The sequence below is a fragment of the Microtus pennsylvanicus genome, chromosome 14 (genome assembly GCF_037038515.1).
Source record: "Microtus pennsylvanicus isolate mMicPen1 chromosome 14, mMicPen1.hap1, whole genome shotgun sequence".
In the NCBI taxonomy this organism is placed as follows: domain Eukaryota; kingdom Metazoa; phylum Chordata; class Mammalia; order Rodentia; family Cricetidae; genus Microtus; species Microtus pennsylvanicus.
Genome location: NC_134592.1, coordinates 29,904,511 through 29,929,707, shown reverse-complemented (window position 1 = coordinate 29,929,707; position 25,197 = coordinate 29,904,511). Strand labels below are relative to the sequence as shown.

The following is a 25,197-nucleotide window of genomic DNA, read 5'->3' as shown; positions in this document are numbered from 1 at the left end:
ATAAAAACAGCAAAAGCAAAAAAGGACAAGGTGGTTCAGTGGGTAAAGGTGCTCATGCTAAGCCAGAGACTTAAATTCCATCCCCAGGGCCCACGTGGTGGAAGGAAAAACACAGTTCCTGCAGGTTGTCCTCCACGCCTCTTCCATGACATGCATATGCTCATCCACAAAGTAAATAAATAAATGTAAAAAGATTAAAAGCGGAAAAGGGAAAAAAGTAAATGATACCAAAAAATAGATTCTTTTTAAAGTTCCTAAAATAGAGAAAAAACCTCTCTCTCTCTCTCTCTCTCTCTCTCTCTCTCTCTCTCTCTCTCTCTCTCTCTCTCTCTCTCTCTGTATAGTGTTCCCGCACGTATGTCCAGAAGAGGGCACCAGATCTCATTAGAGAGGATTGTGAACCACCATGTGGTTGCTGGGAATTGAACTCAGGACCTCTGGAAGAACAGCCAGTGCTCTTAACCTCTGAGCCATCTCTTCAGCCCAAAACCTCATTTTTTTTTTAAGAAAAGAAACATAACTGGAAACTAAATGTAAACTATATATACTCTTAACTAATAGAGTGTTTGGGGTAAAAGTATATTAGGTTATATTGTTGATTGTCATTTAAGCAGCAGTTCCTGGGAACTGTGTGGCAGTGCAGGGTCTTTTACTAAATTAGGACGAGCACACAGACTCCTTGAATAGCCTGACAAGTTCAAATGCCTGCAGGAAGGAGGCAGGAAGACCTAAGACAGGTGCAGAGTGGCTTGTGGTTGGGCCAGCTATCCCCTGTCTTCCAGTACTCCGAGAGCACCAAATAAAACACTGCCAGAGAGAAGCAGGGCCCATTATAGCCCCAGCCGGAGGTATCTGTCAGTTAACACTATTTATCTTGTGCTGCTCTTCTGCTTGGGGACCTGAGCGTTTATGGAGATCCATAGAGGTGCTTTCCTGGGTTTTCATTGGTGTATCCTGAAGACGGCAGGTGAATTGCCTCACCTCCTTGAAGGCTGCCTGTGAGAAATAATACCAAGCTCCAGAGATAAGAAGGTGGCTACAAAAAGTGGCTGTCCATGTTGAAAATCCCTGCGTTACTGCTTCAGAGCCCTCTGGCTGAGAGCAAGATAGAACCGCACATGCTGTGTTTCCTGGGAGCCTGCTCAGACCCTCCTCTGTTTTCTAATACTCTAGACTCTGTGGCCACTCATAACATGGCATTTCAGTAACTCAAAGTGCCCATCTAGTTCTATCTCATTTGATGTTCAGATGGTTAGAGATCCCGTCTGTGGCCACACTAGGTCTCCTTATTTCTGACAGAGCCAATAAAAATGACTTGTGGCCCTTTGAGTGAAAATACCGCAGTTATCTGGAAGCAGGGTAGATGTACTGCCAACTGCAGCCAGATGACAGCTGCACTCTGTGGCTATAAATGATCTTTTTTACATATTTTATTTTTTAATGGTACACACCTTTCCGTTTCTCTCATTCTCTCCCTCCACTCCCCCCGCCCTGTGTGTGTAAGCTGATGAGGGGGGTATTGTACAAAAATAGGTTGTTGGTAAGCTTTGACCTAATCTGTGGTTTCAATTTCTTACCAAGAGTGTTCTTACCCAGTAAAACTTTGTGCAGGTGACTGAGTACTTGAAATGTGTGAGGTGTGACTCTGGCAAAGAATAGTCTAATTTTATCTCATTCAGCTAAGTACATGGCTCCATGTAACCAGAGTTTCTGCTGAATCAGGTAGTGCAGGTCTAGAAATTCTCTGCGGGTTAATAAAGATTTATCATGGTCACACTTTCCCAATTGCTTTCGTTTTAAACTATTAATGAGGAGCTTTTGCCTTGTGTGTCTCACTTTCCCTTCTCTGCTTACTGTTTCCCCGATAAAATGTCGAAGGACTTTCCAGAGCTGCTTCCTTTGCTGACCGAACTCTCTTCTTCATTTCAGTGAGGCTGAACTGGAGGAGGTGTTGACTTTCTATACCCAAAAAAACAAGTCTGCCAGTGTCTTCCTGGGGACTCACTCTAAGAGTTCTAAGAACAGCAGTAGCTATTCTGATAGTGGAGCCAAAGGTGGTAAGTACGCAAGCTAATGAGTGAGCCGTGCAAACAGAAGCATCGGGAATAGGAGCCCTGGCTGCACACTGGTCTTGAACTCACTGTGTAGATCGGGCTGGCCTCAAACTCACACAGATCCGCCTGCCTCTGTCTCCCAGTGCAGGGATTAAAGGCGTGCGCCACCCCCCCTCCCCAGCTGGGTAGAGTGTTTTTGTTATTGTTGTTTGTGGGCCTATTCTATACCTAATTGGGGTGACTGATACTCTTGGTCCCAAGCTCCAGATGCCATTGGTTTCCTTCAGGCATTATGATGTTCCCTGTGTTTCTAAAAGTTCTCACTGCTGAGGTTTGGAATCAAATGTGGACCAGACTCTCTAGCTCATATTGTTGTTATAAAAAAAAAAAAGCAATCACTCTGTGCTTTCTATGTAAGATCAGTTTCAAACCTAGTTGCAAATGTAGCAACATAGGAATTTTATCAGTATTTTAGTACTTTACTTATTTATTTATTCATTTTGCTTGTGTGAGTGTCTTATGGCATGTATGTCTGTGGACTCCTTGTGTGCCTGGTGCCTGTGGAGGACAGAGGATGGCATCAGATTCCCTGGAACTAGAGTTGTAGATAGTTGTCAGGTGCCAGGTGAGTGCTGAGTACTGAGCCCAGGTCTGCTCAGACCATCTCTCCAGCCCCCCTTGTCAGTATTGTGAGTGCTAGATTCAGTCTCTCTGCTCTTAAGGCTAGCCCAGTCCTGTGAATATTTTCTGAAATATTCAGGAAAATTAATCATTTCAAATGTAAAATGAGTTTCCCAAAGAAACAGTGTAAATTTTGTTTGTATTTACAGGGCTGCAGATTGGTCCCAAAGCCTCAAAATGCTAGACCAGCTCCTTCTAGCACTGACATCCCAAGCCGGTGTTGTAAACTCACTTAGGGTATTGCATAAAGCCTCCTTAGTGGCTGTGTTCCTGAATTGTATTTTTAGCAGTCCCTTTAAGCCCTGCTTCCTCTTGGAGTTTGTTTCTAGCTTCATATTCACCTGTCCGTTTTTTCTTTCTCTTATTTGCTGTATGTTGTGTTATCTCCTTTGATAGCTGCTAGCAGTTCAATGACTTGGCCTTCAAAGCCCTTGAGTTTATCAAGTGTATTGTCTGGTGTGTGGAACTGAGTGGGTGAGTGTGAGAAGGCTGATGAAAATCTGAAAAGTAGCGGTAGCAGTGTCGTGGACGGGAGGCGGAGAGATGTTTACAGGGAGGTCAGAGTAGGGAACAGCGTGTTTACCTGGTGAAATGGGGCCCACACGGGCATTCATATGGCAACTTAGCCCTTGTCAGTAATGGAGAAGACATTTGTATTAACAGGAGCTGCATGTACCCGTAGCTCCTGTTAATACAAATGGGACATTTCAAATTCTCAAATTTGCTTCTTAAAGATACTTTTATATTAGAAGATAAATTCCTGCATTTATCTATTGTCTAAACCTAGAAAGGGGTATGAAGGTTTCAGTCAAGAAAAGAAGCATTTGATAGTTTGGTGTCTGGGTTCATTTCATAGCTGAGCAAGCAAGTGATAGCATTTACCCCTGCAGGTGCTGGTGGATCGGACAGGACCCAGATGCCATTATCCTTTGAGAAACTCTTACGTTCTTGTATAAACCTTGCCTCTGAAGCAGACTTGAGCACTTCTCTAGTTATTAATAGCTTTCGACTGCTCTGTTTCAGAATCTGATGGTAGAGAAAAACCACTAGAGTGGAAAATGGTTTTATTAGTCAGTATAACCATCAGCCTGTCTCAGGTAAACTGAGGCACATACTTTAAGCTATAGAGTCGAAGTGGCAAACCAATTAGTGAGGCCACGCTTGCACCTCACAATGCTGCTTTTGTGCATGTGTGTGGATTTGGCTCCAGCAGGTCCTGCCAGCCACTGTGGGAGACCTAGTGGGAGCACCCGACTTCCCTTTACTTATATCATTATCCAGGCATGTCCTAGCTGGGTCACAGTCAGTAGATTGCTGCCTTGGGTTTGAGTGAGATGGTGCTGATGTAGGCAGTCGTTGGGAGTTGACTGCTCACTAGAGCTGTTGCCGTCCTTTAAAAGGTGTGGTGGCCTGTGCATGTTTCCCAGCATTGTCTAATACTTGTGTATCATGTTATGATTTTGATTAGTAAAGCACTTAAGTCAGTATTTTTTATTTCAGATCACCCTGAGACAATTCAAGAAGTGAAAATAAAGCAGCCCAAACAGCAACAGGCAACAGAAATCCACTCCGATAAATTATCTCGTGAGTGTTTGAAACACATGTTACGCTGTGGTGCACCTCTCACAGAAAAACCGCTGTCAGGTGTTAAACATTTTAAGCTCATGGACCATTATTGCCCTGGAAAGTTTCCTTTCGTTCTTCCCTTTCCCTTAGAATTTCCTGTTGGTAACTTTATTTCCTTTGAAAGCATTTTCCATTTTCTTTAGAAGTTCTGAGCACTTTCTTTTTTCCCAGAGGGAGAGGAATTAGCTGCTCCTTGTAGAAACTTTGTCCTGCTTGCTTAGCATTTGTAGAATGTGCCTGCTCTGCTTTGTGGGGGATGTCTCAACTCAAGCTTTTAGGAAGGGATAATGATAAAGTAAAATCCTTGTTACCAGGCTGTCTCTGGTAAGCAACGTTTATGACGTTCAAGATGAATACTAGTTAAAGCTTCATGATTTCTGTTTCATGTTAACATATTTTGATGTTCTAAAATTGTATGTTTATGTGTCCTAAAATGACCTGTTTTTTGTTTTGTTTTGTTTTTGCTTTAATAGGATTTACCACTTCAGCAGGAAAGGAGGCTAAACTAGTCTATACCAATTGTTCTTCTCTCTCTGGTCCTGCTGCTGTTCTTCTGCAGAAACTTCCCAGCACCCACTTGTCATCTATTATTACCACCTCTGCCCTCTCGTCAGGTCCTGGCCAACATTCTTCTTTATCTCAGATTTCTCCAGCTATCCCCAGCATGTCTCACCAGTCAGCACTTTTACAGAACCCAGTCCCCGACAGTGCTTCTCCCTCCATACACCCTGGGACCCAGAACGTAAGCCCCGCTGGCCTGCCACGCTGTCGATCAGGCAGTTACACCATGGGCCCCTTTTCCTCTTTCCAAAGTGCCGCACACATCTATAGCCAGAAACTGTCTCGTCCCTCTTCAGCAAAGGCAGGTGAGTGAGAAATGAAGACTGCCTGCCATGTCAGCTCCTCCCCAGCCCCATGAAAGTAGAGCTCCCTCTGTTCCCTTTGCTTTTGATGCCTTCTGCTGTGACTAAAGAGAGGTCTTGCTTTTTTGTCCACGGGCATTCATTCACTGATACAGAATGAAACAGGACTGCTTTTAGGTACTGTAAAAAGGAGATGAATAAGACAAGGCATCTAGATTTCCCACCGCAGACGATCACAGACCGTGAAGACACTGCATTCTTTCTGATTCACGTCACTATTTCTGACATCACAACATTTACAAACGAATACATAACCAAAGGCTTCGTAAGATACGATATTTAATTTTAAATGAAGTAGACCCATATTATCAGTCAAGTTTTCTTCTCATTTATTTTATGGCATTGGGGATCGAACCCAGGACCTTACATGTGTTAGGCAAGCACCCTACCAGTGAACTACATCCCCAGCCCAGGTTTAATGACAGCTTTGTTGAGGCATAACCCCTACTCAGAAACTTGGCTGTTTCGTATGAATCCAATGGGTTTTGGTACGTTCACAGATACTTACAACCAGCATCACTGCCTAGCTTCAGAACGCTTTCTCTTCCCTCAAAGAAACTCCCTATTAGCAGCACCCTCATTACCTCTCCCTCCTAGCCTCTGACAACCACAGGTAGCTTTCTTTTTCTACAGATTTGTTTATTCTGGACATTTCACATAACTAGAATTATACAATAAATGGCCTTTGTGATTGGCTTCTTTCACTTAGTGTCGTGTTTCCCAGGCTCATCTGTTAGAGCATGTGTCACGCTAATGCCTTGTAAACAGCTGGGTGGTGTTCCCGTGTGTGGCTGCAGCATTTGTTTGTGTGTTTGCCAGGTGGGGTATCTGTTTTTCCCCACTTTGGCCATTCTGACCAGTGGTGCTATATGCAGGGTGACAACACTTACACATGGACATCAGTGTTTATTTTCTAGGGTATATAGCAAGAGTAGAATTACTAGGTCATGTGATAAATGTCATGGGTCCTCATTTTGATCAAGCAAATTCTTGCTAACATTTAATGTTTTTTTGATTTTACCCATCATAGAAGGTTTGGGTTAGAATCCATCTGTCTGTCTACCTGTCTATCTATGTATTTTTCTGTTGTGCAGAAGGGTTACGATTGGCATTTCCTTAATGGCTAATGATTTTCTCATGCCTTTGAGTATTTGTGTATCTGCATAAGGGAAATGTTTGATTTCTTTGCTAGTTTTTCAGTTGAGGTATATCTTTATCATTGAGTTGTGCTCTTTATGTATTCTCTATACCAGTCCCCCATCAGGTGAGTGCTTTAGCAATGGTTTCTCCCTGTTTATTGGTTCTTTTCACTTTCTTCAAGCATAGATGTTTTAAGTTTTGATGAAGTCTGATGTCCCTATTTTTTCCTTATGTTGCTTATACTTTGTATCATATCTGAAAACATTAGCCCAAATTTATAAGGATTTTCTCCTATTTTTTTTCTTAGAGTTTCACGTTAGATTCTTATTTTGGAACTTTTGTCCATTTTCAATCGCAGATTATGTGAGGCGATGTAGGGCTTAACTCCATTCTTCTGGATGTGGATATTCATTTTTTCCAGGTCCATTTATGTAAAAATGTTATTTCCCTACAGTTGAAAATTTTATCTGCGAATGGAAAGATTTCTTTTAGAGTTTCAGTTCTGTTCCTGTTGATTTTGTTTCAGTCTTAGACAAGTACCACATTGTCTTTCTGTAGCGTTATATTAAGTTGTGAAATCACCAAGGGTTCTCCCAACTTTATTCTTCTTTCACAAATCTTTTGAGGCTTTTTTGGGGCTTCTTACATTTTTATGAAAACTGTGGGATTGTCAATTTTTGCATTTTAAAAATTAAGTCTATAAAGATTGTGGTGAATCATTTTGGAGAGTGTTTTAACATTGGTTGAGATTTTAAATAATTTAATAATGCCTGTGTTAAAAATGAGCTATACTTAACCCACATTTTATAAAAGTGAGCTTATACTAAGCCACTACCTTTAGTCAGGCTTGGTGGTACATGCCTTTAATCCCAGCACTCAAGAGGTAGGAGCACATGAATCTCTGAATTCAAGGCCAGCTTAACCTATGTAGTAAGTTCCAGGCCAGTCCGGACTATATGGTGAAACTTTACCATTAAAAGGGGTGGAGGGTGGGCATCAAGATGTTTCAGTAGGTGAAAGCACTTGCCACCAAGCTGACAGCCTGAGCTCTATCCCTGAGGCCCACCTGGGGGTAAGAAAGAACAAACTGCAATTGTCCTCTGACTGCCCCATACATATGGTGCTGTTTGTGGACATGTGCACCTGCACACACGCACTACATAATAAATGTATAAATGTAATCTTTTTAAAAGATAATTCAAACAGAATACCAAGGTTGTCTCTTGATCATATTTAGGACTGTGCACTCAAGAAATAGAGAAAATATCTACTCAAAAACACATATTTATAAAACTCAGTTATATCCTATATCTTAAGCAAGAAAATAATGATAAGATTTGGAGTCATATAGTATCATTCTTTACCCACATTGCAACTGAGTTAAAGGCCAATAGCAAAGGAATATATAACAAATCTCTGTATATTTCAAAATCAAAAAAGGGAAAAGAAATTTTAATATAAAGAAAATATGCTAGAACTTAATAGTAATGGATAGCTGCATGTCCTGGTCTGTGGAGAAGGAAAACAATGATCTGCATCTAAGGAGAAAGACATAAAGAGCTTTGCCAAAGCTGCACAGTTCATAAGTAGAATAAAGATATCAAAGCCACTCATGAACTTTGTCTCCTAAAGAAGATCTGCATTTGGTGAAATGGATGAAGAAAAGAGAAGACAGGAACATTATAGAAGGAATAAAGAAGCAGAAACAGAAAGATGTATAGGTGAGATAAAATAGGATATGACCAACAATTGATTCCCCCAAATTGAGATGGACAAACTTCATTAAAGGCATAACGTGTAAAATTGACTCAGATTGATGAAGAAGGCCAGAATAGTCTTGTGAGTATAATTGGTATAGTACTTAAAGCTTTTCTCTGAAAGAAATGATAAGGCCCAGATAGTTTGATAGGTAATTTCTAATGCTTTTTCTTTCTTTTCTTTTTTTTTTGTTTGGATTTTTTGAGACAGCGTTTCTCCGTAGCTTTTGATTCCTGTCCTGGAACTAGCTCTTGTAGACCAGGCTGGCCTCGAACTCACAGAGATCCTCCTGCCTCTGCCTCCCGAGTGCTGGGATTAAAGGCGTGCACCACCACCGCCCGGCCGAAAAGTAGATAACCCTGGGATTAAACACTGCTAGAGAATAGAAGAATACCCTTTAACCAATTTTGTGTGATTGGATTTGTCTTGAAAACAAAATAAGTTAGTGGTAAGGTTCGAGAGGAAAATTATAAACAGCCTTCATTTGTAAATGTAGATGCAGAAATTCTAATCAAAATAAAAGCCAGCCAAAAGTAGCCACGTCGGAGAGAATATGCCATAAGCAAGTCTGTCCAAGAATGGGAGCGGTTCAGTTGTAGAAGATGTGGCAGTGGTAAAAGGTGTTCCTGACGTCATTGTAAATTCAGGAAAAGACTGGGTAAACTCCACATCATTCATGATGATCCTCTGCACACTGAAGAGAAGGTCCCTGTTAGCCAGAGCAGAGGCCATCTGCCCTGTGCCGGCCGATGTGTCTGTCTCAGTGGCAAAATGATGACCACACTCCTGTTCTGTTCAGCGTTTTACTGGAGGTTAAAACCAGCATAAAAGATTAAAAACTGATAACTAAAATGGAGGCAATAAGATATAGTTGCAGATAATATTCTGTCTACCTACAAAATATAAGACGGTCTCTAGGTGCATTTTAGGAAAGACTTAGCCGCATGATGTTAGACAAGAGTTGTTTGAACTGAAATTTTATGTAATGAAAAGAGAACACAAAGTTGGATGAGTAGTGAAGGGGGAATTGGGAGAGGGTGGGTAAAATCAATGCCATGAAAATATATTGTGTAAAAACTGCAAAGAATCAAAGAAGTTTAAATGTTAGATTTTATTATGTACACTTTATCAGCTGAAAAGCACTGAGTCCCGTTTGTGGTGCTTATGTACTCTTGGGAGTGTGGGCATCCTGTGGGGCGGGCTCAGCCTCCCAGAGGCCACAGTCCCACGGTTAGGTTCTTTGATATTGATTATGCATAGCCTTTGAGTCCATTATCTCTAATTGAGCTGTTTATAGAAAGCATCTTGGACATTAGCTGCCCTGGGGAACGTTTAGACAATGTTTTCTACAATGTGGAAAATCATCAGAGAAGACCTAAATCAGTGGGTGAATGTTCTGTATGTGGCATAGGAGGCCTCAGGTCACACTCATCAAATTGATCTCTGGTTTCAAAAGTTCAAAAACCTCAGCGAGTATCTTGTTTAACTCAGTAAGCCTATTCCGAAGTGATGAGCGACACTGAGGACCTCTTGGATTCCTTGTTAAGACTCACGTAAAGGTAAAAAGTGTGGTGTCGGCAAAAGCACACAATGACCAAAGGAACAGAGTAGAAAGGTCACACAAGTTGGTAGCCTTGTACATCAGTGGGACAGTGTCTTTCTTATAAACAGTGCTTTGGTGAGATCAGACCCCTGCCTCAACCATGCATAAAAATAAATTTCAGTTGTGAATGGTGACACCCACACTTGGGTTGTGTAGGCAGGAGTATCCTGAGTTCAGGAGGCCAGTCTGGGCAATATAATGAGATCCTGTCTCAAAAAACCAAAGCATTTTTCCAGATATAGAACTTAATACTTTAAAAAATTCTTTACAGGTTATTATATGGAAACAAAAGTAAAAACAGAAGCACAACTCTAGTAACTCAAGAAAATACTATAGAAAAATGATACGGTTATCAGGAAAGCAGTAACGTCCAACATCATTGTTAACTGGGTAACTGGTTAGCCTCCTAGAGAAAGGAGAATTGGGATGTTTGACAGTCCGAGTATTAAAGGATGTGTGGGCCAGCAGGAATGTCTGCGTAGGAGGATAGGACATGCCACTCGGATCCTGTCACTTCGGGTTGAAAATACATGGACCCTGTGACCCAGCAGTCCCACCCACCCCTGGGCAGAGGCACAGGAAGACCTCTATTGAAGTATGTGCCTGGGTGCCACTGTGCTGTTTAGAACCACAGTCGGTTCAGAGGAAGTGCTGGACAGAACAGCAAATAAAGTGCATGAATTTGTCCATGCTGGCCAGCGAGGATGCCTCTCATCAGTGCCATGTTAAATGATGAAAGTTAGCACTGGGAAACTACTATTGGGAGATCCTTTCTATGGAGCCTGAAAATAAGCAAATTATCCAGTATTTATGTATACACATACAGGAAAACATTCCTACGTATTTAATAAAATTATGTCCAGAAGGAAGAGAATGAATTAAAGGGGGAGAGTAAGGATGGAGAGGAGCAATTGGTTAACTATGCTAGTGGTAGAAACTTCACACGTGTTCATCATAAGGCGCGTGTAACTTACTCATGCATTGTAAAGCTATCTGTATACACCAGTTAATACAGTAAATAGGAAAAGGCGTTTTAGAGCAGCGTCGCTACATTGTGTCTATAGAACGATAATGCATTGTAAAAGGGTAGAGGGGGCCTGGGGGGTATGGCTCAGTAGTAGATAGAATGAGATTCCAGCTCCACCCCCAGCACCACAAAGAGACATAAGTAAGTGGATAGAACAGGAAAACATGTAGTATTTCCACTTTTGTGACTCAAAACTGATCTTTCAGTGAGATACTTTATAATCAAAAAAAAAAAAAACCTTGAACCTTGATTTTATTGTGAACAAATAGTTGAAAGAAACTTGAACTCTGAGAGGACCGTAACTCTGAATACAAGACTACTATTCTTTAAGTACGCTTGCTTAGATTCTCTTTCCTACCTGCTTCCCTTTGGCGCCCTGTAAGAATGTTAGTGCTGTTACCATGGCTGCCACAGACTGACATGGGTATTTATGTAATAAAGCAAAACAGGAAGCAGAATTTCGAGGTCTGGGTTCTCTTTTGTTCCTGCTGATGCTGAGGTTAGATCCCAGTGCCATGTGGTTGCTTGCTGCTCAGCTGTCCCCAGTTAATCCTAACACTGGCTCTTCTCATCTCCCAGTGAGAACATTCTCTGTAAGCCAACACACACCAGTACACACGTGATAATCTGGCTGTAGGAAGACTTTCTAGGGCATGGTAAGGGTTTTCCCTATTTTTACCATTCCGAGGTCATCTTTGGCCTTCACGTTGTCAGAACTCCCTGAGTGTCTGTCAACTGATACTTGTTTGCCCTTGTTCTCCTTTTATTCGGGACATGATTTCTAAGTGGGTGAGAACTCTTTTCTTTTTCAGCAGGTTCATGCCATCCTCATAAGCATCATTCAGGAATAGCCAAAACTCAAAAAGAGGTTGAAGATGGTTCATTCAACAGAAGGTACAACCAAAGCCTGGTTACGGCCGAACTCCAGCGGCTAGCAGAGAAGCAGGCAGCCAGGCAGTATTCTCCAGCCACTCACATCAACCTCCTCACCCAGCAGGTAGGGGCAGACCAGGCTGGGCTCTTTGGGCCTGGGAGTGGGTGTGACGGGGTGGGTGTACCATCCTTCCCTGGCTCAGCTGGTTCCTGTGTGTTTGTGGTCTGAATTGCTTCTCCTTAACTGTGAAGAAAATGACTCTCACAGGCATTGCAAAGTTAAATCTGTTACTGGCTCTTATGATACACAGTACTGCATAGGTAGCATCTAAATTTCAACTGTAAATACAGAGAGAGAGAGAGAGAGAGAGAGAGAGAGAGAGAGAGAGAGAGAGAGAGAGAGAGAGAGAGAGAGTAAATACACACACACACACACACACACACACACACATATATATATATATATAGAGAGAGAGAGAGAGTGTTTGTGGAAGTGAGAGGACTATTGCAGGGGTCTGTTATGTTTTTTCTACCATATGGCTTCCAGAGATTAAACTCAGGTCATCAGGCATGGCGAACAAGTGCCTTTATTTACTGAGTCACCTTCTCAGCCCAGGATCCGTTAAATTAACTTTTTCATTCTTAAAAATTTCCAGTGAGTTTTATAGATCTTTTTTATCAGAGTCTCATAACATTTTCTTCTTTACCCTGTTCTCCTTCTGTTTAGTTGGTGATCTGAGAATATTTCATATCTAATGATCATTGACATTGACACAGATATGGCAGAAATAGACATGATGGCCCTGACTCTAGGATGCGTGTGTGTGCGCACGCGCGTGCGGTACATGGCACTTTTATGACCTTTGGGTTTTCTTTGTTCTCTCTTCTGGTAGTCTTCATGGGATTGAATTAAAAGTAGAAACCTTCTTCTTTAATGCTAAATGGAATCAAACCTTCTAAATGAGGTACTGATAATAATCCCCGTGATATTCACTATGTGGTTATATATTTTTTTATTTCTGTTGTATTAAGATTTTTAATTGATTGTTGTAGTGATGATTAAATCTGGGGAGTAGAGGTGGAAATTGCTTCAAGTACATGTGAAAGTAGGAAACACACCTCTCTCTTATGGTACCCTAGTTCTCTGTTAAAAAAAAAATATATTAGAGCAAAGAAAGATAAGCCTAACATGGACTTGGCTTTCCCCCGCCCTCATCTCAGCATAGCAGGCAGTAATCACTTTCCCTTTCAGCCCCTAGGAGTTTGAAACAAACAGGTGGGAGACCGAAGCTGTAGTTGGAAGCAAAGATATATGACAAGGTGGCAGTGAGACTGGAAGGGGACTGGACAGTTAGATATCAGCCGTAGGTGAATGGGAATAGGCACGGCCATAGGAAAGAGAGGAAATTTGAAAATGTCCACTGTTCTTAGGAAAAGTGAAGATTGTTGGTCAGGAGCTGGCATTTTGGCTTCCAGTTAAGTAATCTAGGAGCATCAGGAAATTAAATTATTATCAGTATTAGTTGATATTAGTATTATATTTTTGATTTCTATCATTGGCTATGTTGCAGAGCCCAGTAACTTCTAAGATCCTGATCCTATAGGAATGAGTTTCCATACCCTCACTGGGAAGCTAACCCTTCGGCCTTTCTCATCTGTAATGAATCTGTGTGCCTGTGCCCCGCAAGCCCATCAGCTCCTGTTTGTGAGAATCAGAACCTGCCATTAGATGTCAGCCTTAACTTTCAGCGTTTCTGCAGTAGGGTACCGAGGGAGGTGCTGTACTGTGCGAAATCCAGGGTGGAGCACCTAGGAAGGGCGGATTAGCCAGCCCAAGACTCGTGTCCTTCTGTACTGATTGCCTGCCCGATCTTGAGCACTTCATTTCTCAGCCTCTGCAATGTGTTTATTGAGGGGAAAACACAGCCAGATGATAAAGATGGGGTGTGAAAGCCTCTTTGCAAAGTCTTGATGCCATATACTGGGGAAATACTGTTATTTTGGTCCTTTAGGCTTTTGGAGTCCATTGTCTCTAATGTGATGACAGTGAGTTGTCAGAAAAATGCATTTTGTTAGAGAAAAACTCGGTTGTTACTCAGCCATTTCCTGTCTGTGAATACAGTTACTTATTTTGTAATTTGGAAACTTCAGGGTTTTTTTCTGCTCCTTAATAACTAATAATGCATTGTAGTGGACTTTGACATTTGTTCTCTAGCTGCTTTTTCTTTTATGCTGTGTTAAAAAGGAAAGCTGCTTCCATCTCTTACCTGAACTGAGTGATAGATGCCCGTGGCTTCCTGGAGGGAAGGACAGGAGCTCTGGACGTTCTCCGTGCTCGCACCTAGGAACTAACTGCAGCCGTCAGCACAAGCAGCTTTGTGTCCATAGCTCCCTCCTCATAAGATTAATTATGGATATATTAATACTGTTGCTTTATTGTGGTAGAATTAATTATTTTGTTTTCCTACTAATTCCCTCTTTGTGCTTTCGTTATCTTTATTTCTCTTTTTCTTGAGTTGCGGCATGTCTAATTTATTTTCATCCAGTCTATATTAAAGGCTATGAATTTTCCTCTGAGCGTTGCTTTAGTTATATCCTGTAAACTATTATCTAATTGTTTTGTAGGCAAGAAGTTAAGAGACTTCATTGGACAAGGAAAGCAGATTTTAAATTATCTGTATATAGTGAAAATTTATATAAAATTATAGAGTATTTCTGAGAAATTTTATTTTCTAATTTTTACTAATAAAAATTTAATTACTTTAGGTTGTTAATTTATTTTTCAAAATAATCTTTTCTCATTTTACATACAAATCCCAGTTTTTTCTCTCTCTCCTCTTCCTGCTTTCTCCACCTCCCACCTACCCCACTCCCATCCACTCCTCAGAGAGAATAAGGCTTCCCATGGGAGTCAAGGAAGTCTGGCGCATCACTCTGAGGCAGGACCAAGGCCCTCCTCCCTATAACTAGACTGAGTAAGGTGTCTCTCCAAAGAGGATGGACTCCAAAAAGCCAGTTCAAGCACAAGGGATAAGTCCTGGTCCCACTGCCAATAGCCCTACAGACTGCCTCAGCCACACAACTGCCATTCACATTCACAGGGCCTAGTTTGGCCTATGCAGGTTCCCGTTCTGTCAGTCTGGAGTCAGTGAGCTCCCACTATAGTGTTCAAGTCAAGTGTTTCTGTGGATATCCCATCATGGTCCTGACTTTTTTGCTCATATTATCGCTCCTCCCTCTCTTTGACTGGACTCTGGGAGCTTGGTCCAGTGCTGACCGTGGATCTCTGCATCTGGTTCCATCAGTTGCTGGATGAAGGTTCTATGATGACGATTAAGGTAGTCATCAGTCTGATTACAGGGGAAGGCCATTTCCGGTACTCTCTCCACTATTGCTTCAATCAAGAAATCTCTTTTCTTGCTCTCCCTCTCTGTCCTTTCCACATCTTGTCCATCCCATTCCTTCATGTTTTCCTCCCCAGAGAAGAAGAGAAAAAAACATTTTATTTTTATCTGTAATTTCAACTACTTGTCCTGTTAGTCAGTGGCATTTTCTATAAACTTTGTATTTTGTTGTGATTATTTATTTAAAAGAGAACACTTTATCCAAGCCCCTAAGAGCATCCCATCAATGGTGTGACATCTCTCTGACTGAGAAATAACTCATAGTCCTATAAGAGTGACAGCCACTCAAACAATACTGATAGCCAGGAGCACACCAGAGATTTTCTCAGGGAATGTCAAAACTACTTAAAGGGCAACCCAGCTTGCCGGTGGGTAGTAGAAAGAAGGCCGAAGCGGTCTTCTTAGAAGCGCTCATTTGCAGCTCCATCACAAGAAGGGCAGAATGAGCTTCCTGGCACCCTGGCGTACATGTCTGTGGGGCAGCAGGTAGAATGGTGAGTCGGACTTGGGGAGTCAGCTCTGGGCACTTGACCTGAAGCCGAAAGCAAAGCCCTGCAGGCTTCCAGGCCTTCAGAGGGGCTGGTTGAGCCTCTTGTAGGTGATGAGAAACCACCCAGGCACAGGTGCTTGAGCGAGAAGCGGGGGAGCTGCAGGCTGAGGCAGTGCTGCCCCTTCCTCCTCTGTTTTCTAGTGAAAATGTTAAGGGATCATAAGCTTGCCAAAGACAGTTCTTCTTAACTACCCACAAGTGATGGAAAGGGACTTAGAATTTATATTAGAGCCTACATTTCTAAGGAATTTGTGTAGCTAAAAGCAGAAGCTAATTTCTCTGAAATTTTTTTTTAATCTTTTCTGCTGTTGTGCAGCTCTGTTTAAGTCCTAGAATAAGAATAGCAGACATTCTCCACCACATGAACAGTGGCCCCTTAAACAATCAGGAAAACGTCTAATCCAGCCTGCTTGTTTTCGGAGGTACGCATTGAATCACAATGCGCAGAGAACGTTTTATACCTGTTGTTGTGGGTGCACGTGTACCTCACAGACGCTGTTTAAGGAGCCATCTTCGGGGATGGGTTCTTTTAGTGACTGAGGTGTGGGTTCCTTACAGCAGTGTTAAGAAGCATCTGCACCTGTAGGGGGAGGGGTCCTGGGATGCTGGAATAGGACATCAGCTTAGGGGTGAGATCTCTCTCTGCCTCAGTCAGGGCTGCAAGGGAGGGCAGATGAGCAAAGACAGGGCCCTTTGTGGTCATTGCTGGTAGTGCACAGAAGAATGTGGTGAAGGAGCCCAGCCTGTGGTGAGGAGCAGGAGGCAGGGCTGTCGAGGAGCTCTGGCCCTCTCTGGCCAGCGAGTTTGAGATTTCAGGGCCCAGCTATCATTAGGAGCAGCTCCAGCTCTCCCAGCCTGGGAATTTAATCAAAGGGATAGCAACAGACCACCCAGGCAGGGCCCCACCACGAACCCGTGTGCCGTGTCAGTCTGCCCCCCAGCCAGCCGTGCAGAGACGTGGCCAGGCCTCCTGAAATGTGCTGACAGACACAGAGAGGGGGAGACGCTTTGTGCTCTTGAGATTTTTCATTCTGATGGGGAGCGGAGCAGAAAACCACTCAGTTCTTTCATTTCCGTTGCTCTGAGACTTCCCAGCCTAACCCTGGGGAAGGGCATAGAAAGGAGCAGAAAGTTTGGGCTGCAGCAGTTATGTTTCACTCTTCCTCTGGATCCAGAGGGACTCTGGATCATGCTGTCTGTTTCGGGAGCTTCTAGAAAGGTCCCCAGTGGACCTTGACTCAGTCTCGGAGGCTCCAGTTTGAGAGTCAGTGCTGCCTCCTGGCATTGGGTGCTAGCGTCCTGTCTGCACATTACAGGCGGCAGGACTTGGCCCTGGAAGCTTTCTTTCTCCTTCTGAGCTCATCTGAACACATGAACTGCTGTGCACTTTAGCTCTGGTCTACGACTGTTGACTGTTTCCTTTGACTCTGTAGTCTTTGTTGATAGAAAATATACTCTTTAGTACCACATTTGCCGCCTGTTCCTGTTTCTAGAAAGACAACAAGGTTGATAGGGGAACCTTAGTTCTTAGACCTGGGAAGTTACTTGCCCTGTCTGGTTGTGTTTACCTCATCTAAAAAAAAAAAAGAGCAGAGGTAGAAGATTTTCCTTCAGACACAGGCCTGGAGGTCCTGACCTGGGTCTGTCCTGAAAAACCTCTCCCTTGAGACTAACTTTCATGGAACCAAAAGACCTGGTGCAAGCTTCCAAGGAGGGGTGACCAACAGTCATACCCAGCTATGATGCTGTATGTAAGCCACAGCAACCACCAGCATGGCACAGTAATCCTAAGGGGTCAGTAGTAGCATGGTGTACTGTGGCCGTAACCAACAGCTCTCAAACTGGACTTAAGACCTGCTTAGCAAGAGGGAACTCATGCTTGGAACTGGAAACCTAGCCAACTCTCTCGGGCTAGTGAAGTCATGGATCTCGGAAGAGAACCTACAACTGCCACTTTACTAAAAGAGCTTAATCCCTAACTACACTCTAAATATTTGTCTTCTTACCCACAGATAAATGTAGTCCTTACTCCTCACCAAGGACACTTCTCTTTGCAACAGACAGAGACCATTACAGAAAACCACAACCTATCCTAACACAGAGTGGTGGAGCCCAGTCCTGCCTGATACATCTACAACACAATTCCTGCTCCTAAGGCTCCAGATCACTGCAGAAGGGGCCGCAGAACTCAGATTCTAAGAGCCAGAGGAACAGGCTTTGTTATATAGTTGTATTGTATGGCAATGTCACAAGCTACACCCATGGAGTCTTCCAATATGGCTGCCTAAGCATGAGCCGAGTAAGGAAGACACCAGTAGACATGCTGATGTGTAGGGGAAGCTCATGAAGCCGCAGCCCTACACAGAAAGCACAGACAGCTGAGGGGTGCCGAGTGAGGAGTGTGAGGTGGTCCTGGGCTCTGTCCCCTTCATGCTGTGGCTGTCTTTCAATGAACCTTTCCTTGGGGGAAATCCCCCTACACACACACAGCTTTATCTGGTACCTCTGTGGATTTCTCCCAGTATGCATCATTTTTTTTTTAACTTTTTTTTTTTGGTATGAGTGTTCTGTCTGCATGTATGCCTGCATGCCAGAAGAGGGCATCAGATTCCACTGTAGATGGCCGTGAGCCACCATGTGGTTGCTGGGAATTGAACTTAGGACCTCTAGAAGAGCAGCCAGTCTTCTTAACCTGAGCTCTCCAGACCTCCAATATGCATTCTAACCTTAAACTTTTGTGCTGAGTTTGAGGTCCAAATATTCAACTGCCTTCTAGCCATTTCCGCTTGACTATCTTGCCAGCATCCAGACATTTGAACATGCTCAGAAGTATGCAGGAAGACTCCTCCATTCAGTGGATCTGAAAGCTGTTGGCTTTCCCCCTTCTTTTCATTTCTGCCTTGGTGTATTGACACCCCTGAAACTTGAGTGTGGAAGCCTGGCTTATTGGCACCTCCATTTCCATCTTCCCTGCACCAAGCTGTTGCCAAGTCTTGTCATTCTGACTCCAGTGTCTTTGCTCTGCATCTTCTCTAAGTTACATCACTGCTCTGCCAAAGGCCTCCATTATCTCTCAGGTGGACGGCCACAGGTACCTCTTAAACGATCTCCTGGCAGTGTCCTCCTGCTTATCCTCATCGTTAAAGACCTCTTGTTATGTTAATCACATGTCTGATCCTAGTGTTCTCTGCTCTTAGAATCTCTGTGATGTAAAACCAAACTAATGGATGCTACCCGTGGTCTTCCTGAGGGTCTAGCTGCAGCGCACTGTGCCTGTCTGCGTTCCAGCGTGCATGGTTTTGCATAGCTCTGCTAGGATTTCTACTAATCTGTATGCCTTAATATATGCCATCTTCTCGGGAGAAACGACTCTTAGTCACCATGTCTGACCTATACCTCTGCATGAATCCCATTGGTGTGCTAAGTCTGCCGTCTAATTGTGTATCTACATAACTCTCTCCTTTAACAGACATTGAGCTCCTTAAGCTTGGTGTCCCATGATGCCTCAGACCTGACTCGGACTGGCCTCTGTGTCTGTGTGTTCTCTGGGGTCAGTATAGTAAATTCTGAAAAGCCTGCATCTGTTTTGAACATGTACAGACCTTTCTCCTAAACAACTAAGTACAACAAAGTTTTACATAGCCTTTACATCATATAAGTAATCTATCTCAGGTGCTTTTATGAGAGGGCATATGGACACTATATTTAAATGTAGTTATATTTTACATCAGAAACTTGATCATCTGTAGATTAGATTGTTTGTTTGAGACAGGGGTTTCTCAGTGTAACAGTTCTAGCTGTCCTGAAACTAACTGTAGTAGACCAGGCTGGCTTCAAACTCACACACATCCACCTGCCTCTGCCTCCCAGGTGCTGGGATTAGATTTTTATATCTTTAAAAGGCCCTACAAAGCCATACTTTGGGGATGCTGAGGGACAATGATATTTAATAAATGTGCTCACTCTTTGTTACTACTACTACATGGTGTTGGAGATTGAATGCAGGGTCTTGTGCATACTAGTAAAGAACTCAGTCCTTAAATGTGTTCATTCATTGGACGATAAGATCCTTGAAGACCAGACTGTGTCCAGTTTTTACCATCCACCCCCAGTGTTCTCTAAAGCATACATCCTGATATAGTTTTTAATAAACCAATGAAGAGCACCTGCCACCACAACAGAAGTCTTCCCATCGTGGTCATGCCTTCAGCCTGTCACCAGCCTCTCTTTAAAGCAGGTGGATGATAGTCATTTTGCATCACTTGCCTCTGACTGTAAACCACATAATGGCAGTTCTTTCTAACCCATCACTTAGTGCGGGATCTGTACTTTCTACAAACCACGTGCTTGCTAAAGGGGAAAGAACTTCTCTTCTGTATGCTCTTGGGTTTTGTGTTGTCTTTTAAGACTAATACTTGCGTTTCCATTCCTTTTCAATGATTGTAGCACACCTGCCCTACACACCAAATCAGCCGACATTAATCACATTCCTACTTTGTCCTAGGCAGTATGTTAATGGCAGTTTGTGTTCATTATCGCTTCCATTTTAGGAGCGAGGAAAGTGCTTTTCCCATTTTTTTTTTTTTAACTTTTGAAGATGAAGTTACACAAGCTAGTAGGATGAGTGACTGCTAAGGTAACACACTGGAAAGTCACCGTTATCAGGACTTGATCTCTGATCTCTGCGACTCTGTGTGTTTTGTCTTAGTGGTCACTGCCTCTTCTTCCTCTGAGTCAGAACTCAGATGGACTAACGTGGCTGAGCATTGCATTGCCCCGCTGTTCTGTGCCACCACTGCAGAACTGTCATTACACCTTTGCTCCTGCAAAGACAGGACACCGGAATAAACATCTCCTTTAGTGATTGCAAGCGCTCTCTCCTCCATGATGCAAGTTGAGAGTCGTATGCTCTATCGCGATGATTGACTAGTTATTGAATTGGCCCTCATCGGATTATTCTGTAGGGTGGCCACTGCTTTCTTTTTAGTGGAGGAGGGGAGCCAATCCTGCCTTGGCAATCCCTTGCTCATATGTGTAAGTCTACTTATCAGGCGAGTGGTAGCCCCCAGCTCACAAAAACAGAATACATACATTGGAAAAAAGAGAGCTGGCCATTTTCTTAGGCTGGCTTCCCATGAATATCTGGCAGACTTTGATCTGGAGCTCTTACTATTGTTTGGAACTATGAGTGTGAGGGTGTGTAGACTGTGACGTTTAAAAGAGGGAGGCAGTTGCCAGGAAGCTTCAGATCTGACACATCAGTGCTTCAGAATTCTTCACACTTCCCAACCCCCTTTAGAGTATGATTAACATGGTAGCTCTTATCTCCTGGTGATTGGAGTATAAACTTGCGGTTCATTTTATCAGCATCCAGGAATTAAAAAAGGAATTTAAACTGCCCGAAAACATGTGTTTGTTGCTTACTGGAGCTAGCGATTTAATAACTACTCATGAGGTGTCTTTGGAGGAGTGTTCAAAGTATAATTGCTTAAGGGTGGCTTTTTCTATGTCCTTGAAAAAATACGTTCTTCACTTTGCTCCAGCTTGCAAGGAGTGCATACCTACCTCTGTGTGCTCTTCTGGAACAGAGGTGATGTGTCCTGTTCAGAGATTGCCTTTTGTTCTAGGGACACACGTGAGAGGGAGGGAGGGAGAGAGCCACCCCCTACGCCCCCTCAGATCCCTCAGATCTCCACAGCTGGGAGAGGGACAGTTTTCAGAGTACCCACCTGGTCCACTTGTGTTGTGGTGGGGTTTCCTCTGTGAACACAGCAGAGCATCATTCTCTAGTACAGTGTGAACACAGCAGAGCATCATTCTCTAGTACAGTGTGAACACAGCAGAGGATCATTCTCTAATACAGTGTGAACACAGAAAAGCATCATTCTCTAGTAGTGTGAACACAGCAGAGCATCATTCTCTAGTACAGTGTGAACACAGCGGAGGATCATTCTCTAGTAGTGTGAACACAGCAGAGGATCATTCTCTAGTACAGTGTGAACGCAGCAGAGGATCATTCTCTCGAACAGTGTGAACGCAGCAGAGGATCATTCTCTCGTACAGTGTGAACACAGCAGAGGATCATTCTCTAGTACAGTGTGAACACAGCAGAGGATCATTCTCTAGTACAGTGTGAACACAGCAGAGGATCATTCTCTAGTAGTGTGAACACAGCAGAGGATCATTCTCTAGTACAGTGTGAACGCAGCAGAGGATCATTCTCTCGAACAGTGTGAACGCAGCAGAGGATCATTCTCTCGTACAGTGTGAACACAGCAGAGGATCATTCTCTAGTACAGTGTGAACACAGCAGAGGATCATTCTCTAGTACAGTGTGAACACAGCAGAGGATCATTCTCTAGTAGTGTGAACACAGCAGAGGATCATTCTCTAGTACAGTGTGAACGCAGCAGAGGATCATTCTCTCGTACAGTGTGAACACAGCAGAGGATCATTCTCTAGTAGTGTGAACACAGCAGAGGATCATTCTCTAGTACAGTGTGAACGCAGCAGAGGATCATTCTCTCGTACAGTGTGAACGCAGCAGAGGATCATTCTCTCGTACAGTGTGAACGCAGCAGAGGATCATTCTCTCGTACAGTGTGAACACAGCAGAGGATCATTCTCTAGTACAGTGTGAACACAGCAGAGGATCATTCTCTAGTAGTGTGAACACAGCAGAGGATCATTCTCTAGTAGTGTGAACACAACAGAGGATCATTCTCTAGTACAGTGTGAACACAGCAGAGGATCATTCTCTTGTACAGTGTGAACACAGCAGAGGATCATTCTCTAGTACAGTGTGAACGCAGCTCTAGACAAGTCCATGTACCTTTCAGTTCACATGATCCGTTTGAGAATCAAATCAGAGATGTGTTCTTCTCCTGAAAAAGAAGAAAAGTGCACACATACAGACTTGTGTTCAGTTCTAAAGTGTGCATAGATGTCCCCCACACAGGCTCCCTCTTGATATCCATGGACACTTGGTCTCCAGGTTTAGAGATCTTGAAAGCTTTGAGATAGTATGCAACCATTTGTTATCGATAATTTGATCCAAATCCAAATCTCTCACCATCTTGGTTACATACATACATGAATATTTCAGTAACACTCTGCATTAGGTTGTCGTCTCCATAGAGGCAAGGACTACTACTTTCATCTGCCTTCCTCCATGCAGAGAAGAATGGCAAATCCCGAAAAGTAGTAAATATTTGTGTGAATTAATGAAATCATTTTGTGTAACAGCCCTCTAGATCTTATTAGAAAAGAAATCTAAGATTTGGGGTCATGCCACGATAAGATTGAATAGTGATAAGAATGTTACACCTGGCTGGGCGGTGGTTGTGCACACCTTTAATCTCAGCTCTCAGGAACCAGAAGCAGATGAATCTCTTGAGTTTGAGGCCAGCCTGGTCTACAAAGTGAGTTCCAGGACATCCAGGTCTACACAGAGAAACCCTGTCTCGAAAAACCAAAAGAGGGAAAACAAGAATGCTACACCTGAATGCTGTGCCATCGTTACCCGTCTGTTTCCATCTCCATCTTGATAAATAAATAATAAGGTGCATGAACCTTGCCTGTTAAGCCCGAGGTTTGTCGCCACGAATCACGACTGCTTTCCTAGCCCTTTGCCATCTCAGTACCATGATGGAGTCATGCAGTATAGCCATTATGCTGAGAAGGGAACACAATCTGAGTGCCAGAGCTATTATTTTACCCATTTGAGAACCTTGCCTCGGGCTTCGAGACCAGGCAGACATCATCTCTAAAATTATGCTAGGCACCAGCCAGAGCAATACTTAGCTCTCACTCTAATCACTGCCTATTTTATTTCCTTTAATTCCAAAGCAATCACTCCCTTGTGGTCTGTGCAGAAAGAGGTAATATGGAACCTCTAATTTCCTTGCTAGCCTTCTAGTGACATTTGCCGCCCCACTACTTACTGCTAACTGAAGAGACGGAGTGGAGGGGGACAGAGACACAGGAGATAGACCCGAGCGTTTGCCAAGACTGTTTGTTGAATTTCTTTGGATGAAGTCCACTTTGTTTACTATTACAGTTGGTCTTCTGTATCCGAAGATTCCATGTCTCTGTATTCAACTAACCACAAATTTAAAATATTTAGGAAGTGTCTGTGCTGAGCATGTGCAGACATTTCCTTGTCAGTGTTTCCTAAACAATACGGCATATGCGGGCTGATTTGGGATCATGCAGAAGTGATTCTGTAGAAGTCTCTAGGAAACAGCTTGGTATTGGCATAAAAACAGTATTGAAAACAGCTTGGTATTGGCATAAAAACAGAGAAGTCGACCAATGGAATCGAATAGAAGACCCTGACATTAACACACAAACCTATGAACACCTGATTTTCGATAAAGGAGCTAAAAGTATACAATGGAAAAAAGAGAGCGTCTTCAACAAATTGTGCTGGCAAAACTGGATGTCAACCTGTAGAAGAATGAAAATAGATATATATCACTATGCACAAAACTTAAGTCCAAATGGATTAAAGACCTCAATATCAGTCCAAACACACTGAACCTGATAGAAAAAAAAGTGGGAAGTACTCTACAACACATGGGCACAGGAGACCACTTCCTACGTATAACCCCAGCAGCACAGACATTAAGGGCCACATTGAATAAATGGGACCTCCTGAGACTGAGAAGCTTCTGTAAAGCAAAGGACACTGTCGCTAAGACACAAAGGCAACCCACTGACTGGGAGAAGATCTTCACCAACCCCGCAACTGACAAAGGTCGGATCTCCAAAATATATAAAGAACTCAAGAAACTAGACCGTAAAAGGCTAATCAACCCAATTATAAAATGGGGCACTGAGCTGAACAGAGAATTCTCAACAGAAGAACTTCAAATGGCCAAAAGACACTTAAGGTCATGCTCAACTTCCCTAGCGATCAGGGAAATGCAAATCAAGACAACTTTAAGATACCATCTTACACCTGTCAGAATGGCTAAAATAAAAAACACCAATGATAGCCTTTGCTGGAGAGGTTGTGGAGAAAGGGGTACACTCATCCATTGCTGGTGGGAATGCAAACTTGTGCAACCACTCTGGAAAGCAGTGTGGCGGTTTCTCAGGAAATTCGGGATCAACCTACCCCTGGACCCAGCACTACCACTCTTGGGAATATACCCAAGAGAGGCCCTATCATACAACAAAAGTATATGCTCTACTATGTTCATAACAGCATTGTTGGTAATAGCCAGAACCTGGAAACAACCTAGATGGCCTTCAATGGAAGAATGGATGAAGAAAGTATGGAATATATACATATTAGAGTACTACTCAGCAGTAAAAAACAAGGACTTTGTGAATTTTGCATGCAAATGGATGGAAATAGAAAACACTATCCTGAGTGAGGTAAGCCAGACCCAAAAAGAGGAACATGGGATGTACTCACTCATATTTGGTTTCTAGCCATAAACAAAGGACATTGAGCCTATAATTAGTGATCCTAGAGAAGCTAAATAAGGAGAACCCAAAGAAAAACATATAGGTATCTGTAGTAATAGGGGGCGCGGCGGGGCTGCGTCC

General features: G+C 43.0%; 1 protein-coding gene across 28 annotated transcripts in view; it reads left to right on the top strand.

The window, feature by feature from the left end:
• Ttll5 (tubulin tyrosine ligase like 5) overlaps nt 1-25,197 on the top strand; it is a 276,835-nt gene that overhangs the window by 99,738 nt on the left and 151,900 nt on the right. For 16 of the 28 annotated variants that reach the window (XM_075947960.1, XM_075947950.1, XM_075947974.1 and 13 more), the window contains 4 exons: nt 1,930-2,057; nt 4,236-4,319; nt 4,835-5,227; nt 11,625-11,809. In XM_075947960.1, coding sequence (XP_075804075.1) covers nt 1,930-2,057; nt 4,236-4,319; nt 4,835-5,227; nt 11,625-11,809 — 790 coding nt within the window. The remainder of the gene's footprint in view (nt 1-1,929; nt 2,058-4,235; nt 4,320-4,834; nt 5,228-11,624; nt 11,810-25,197) is intronic. The other 12 variants (XM_075947975.1, XM_075947967.1, XM_075947955.1 and 9 more) reach the window with 5 other exon arrangements.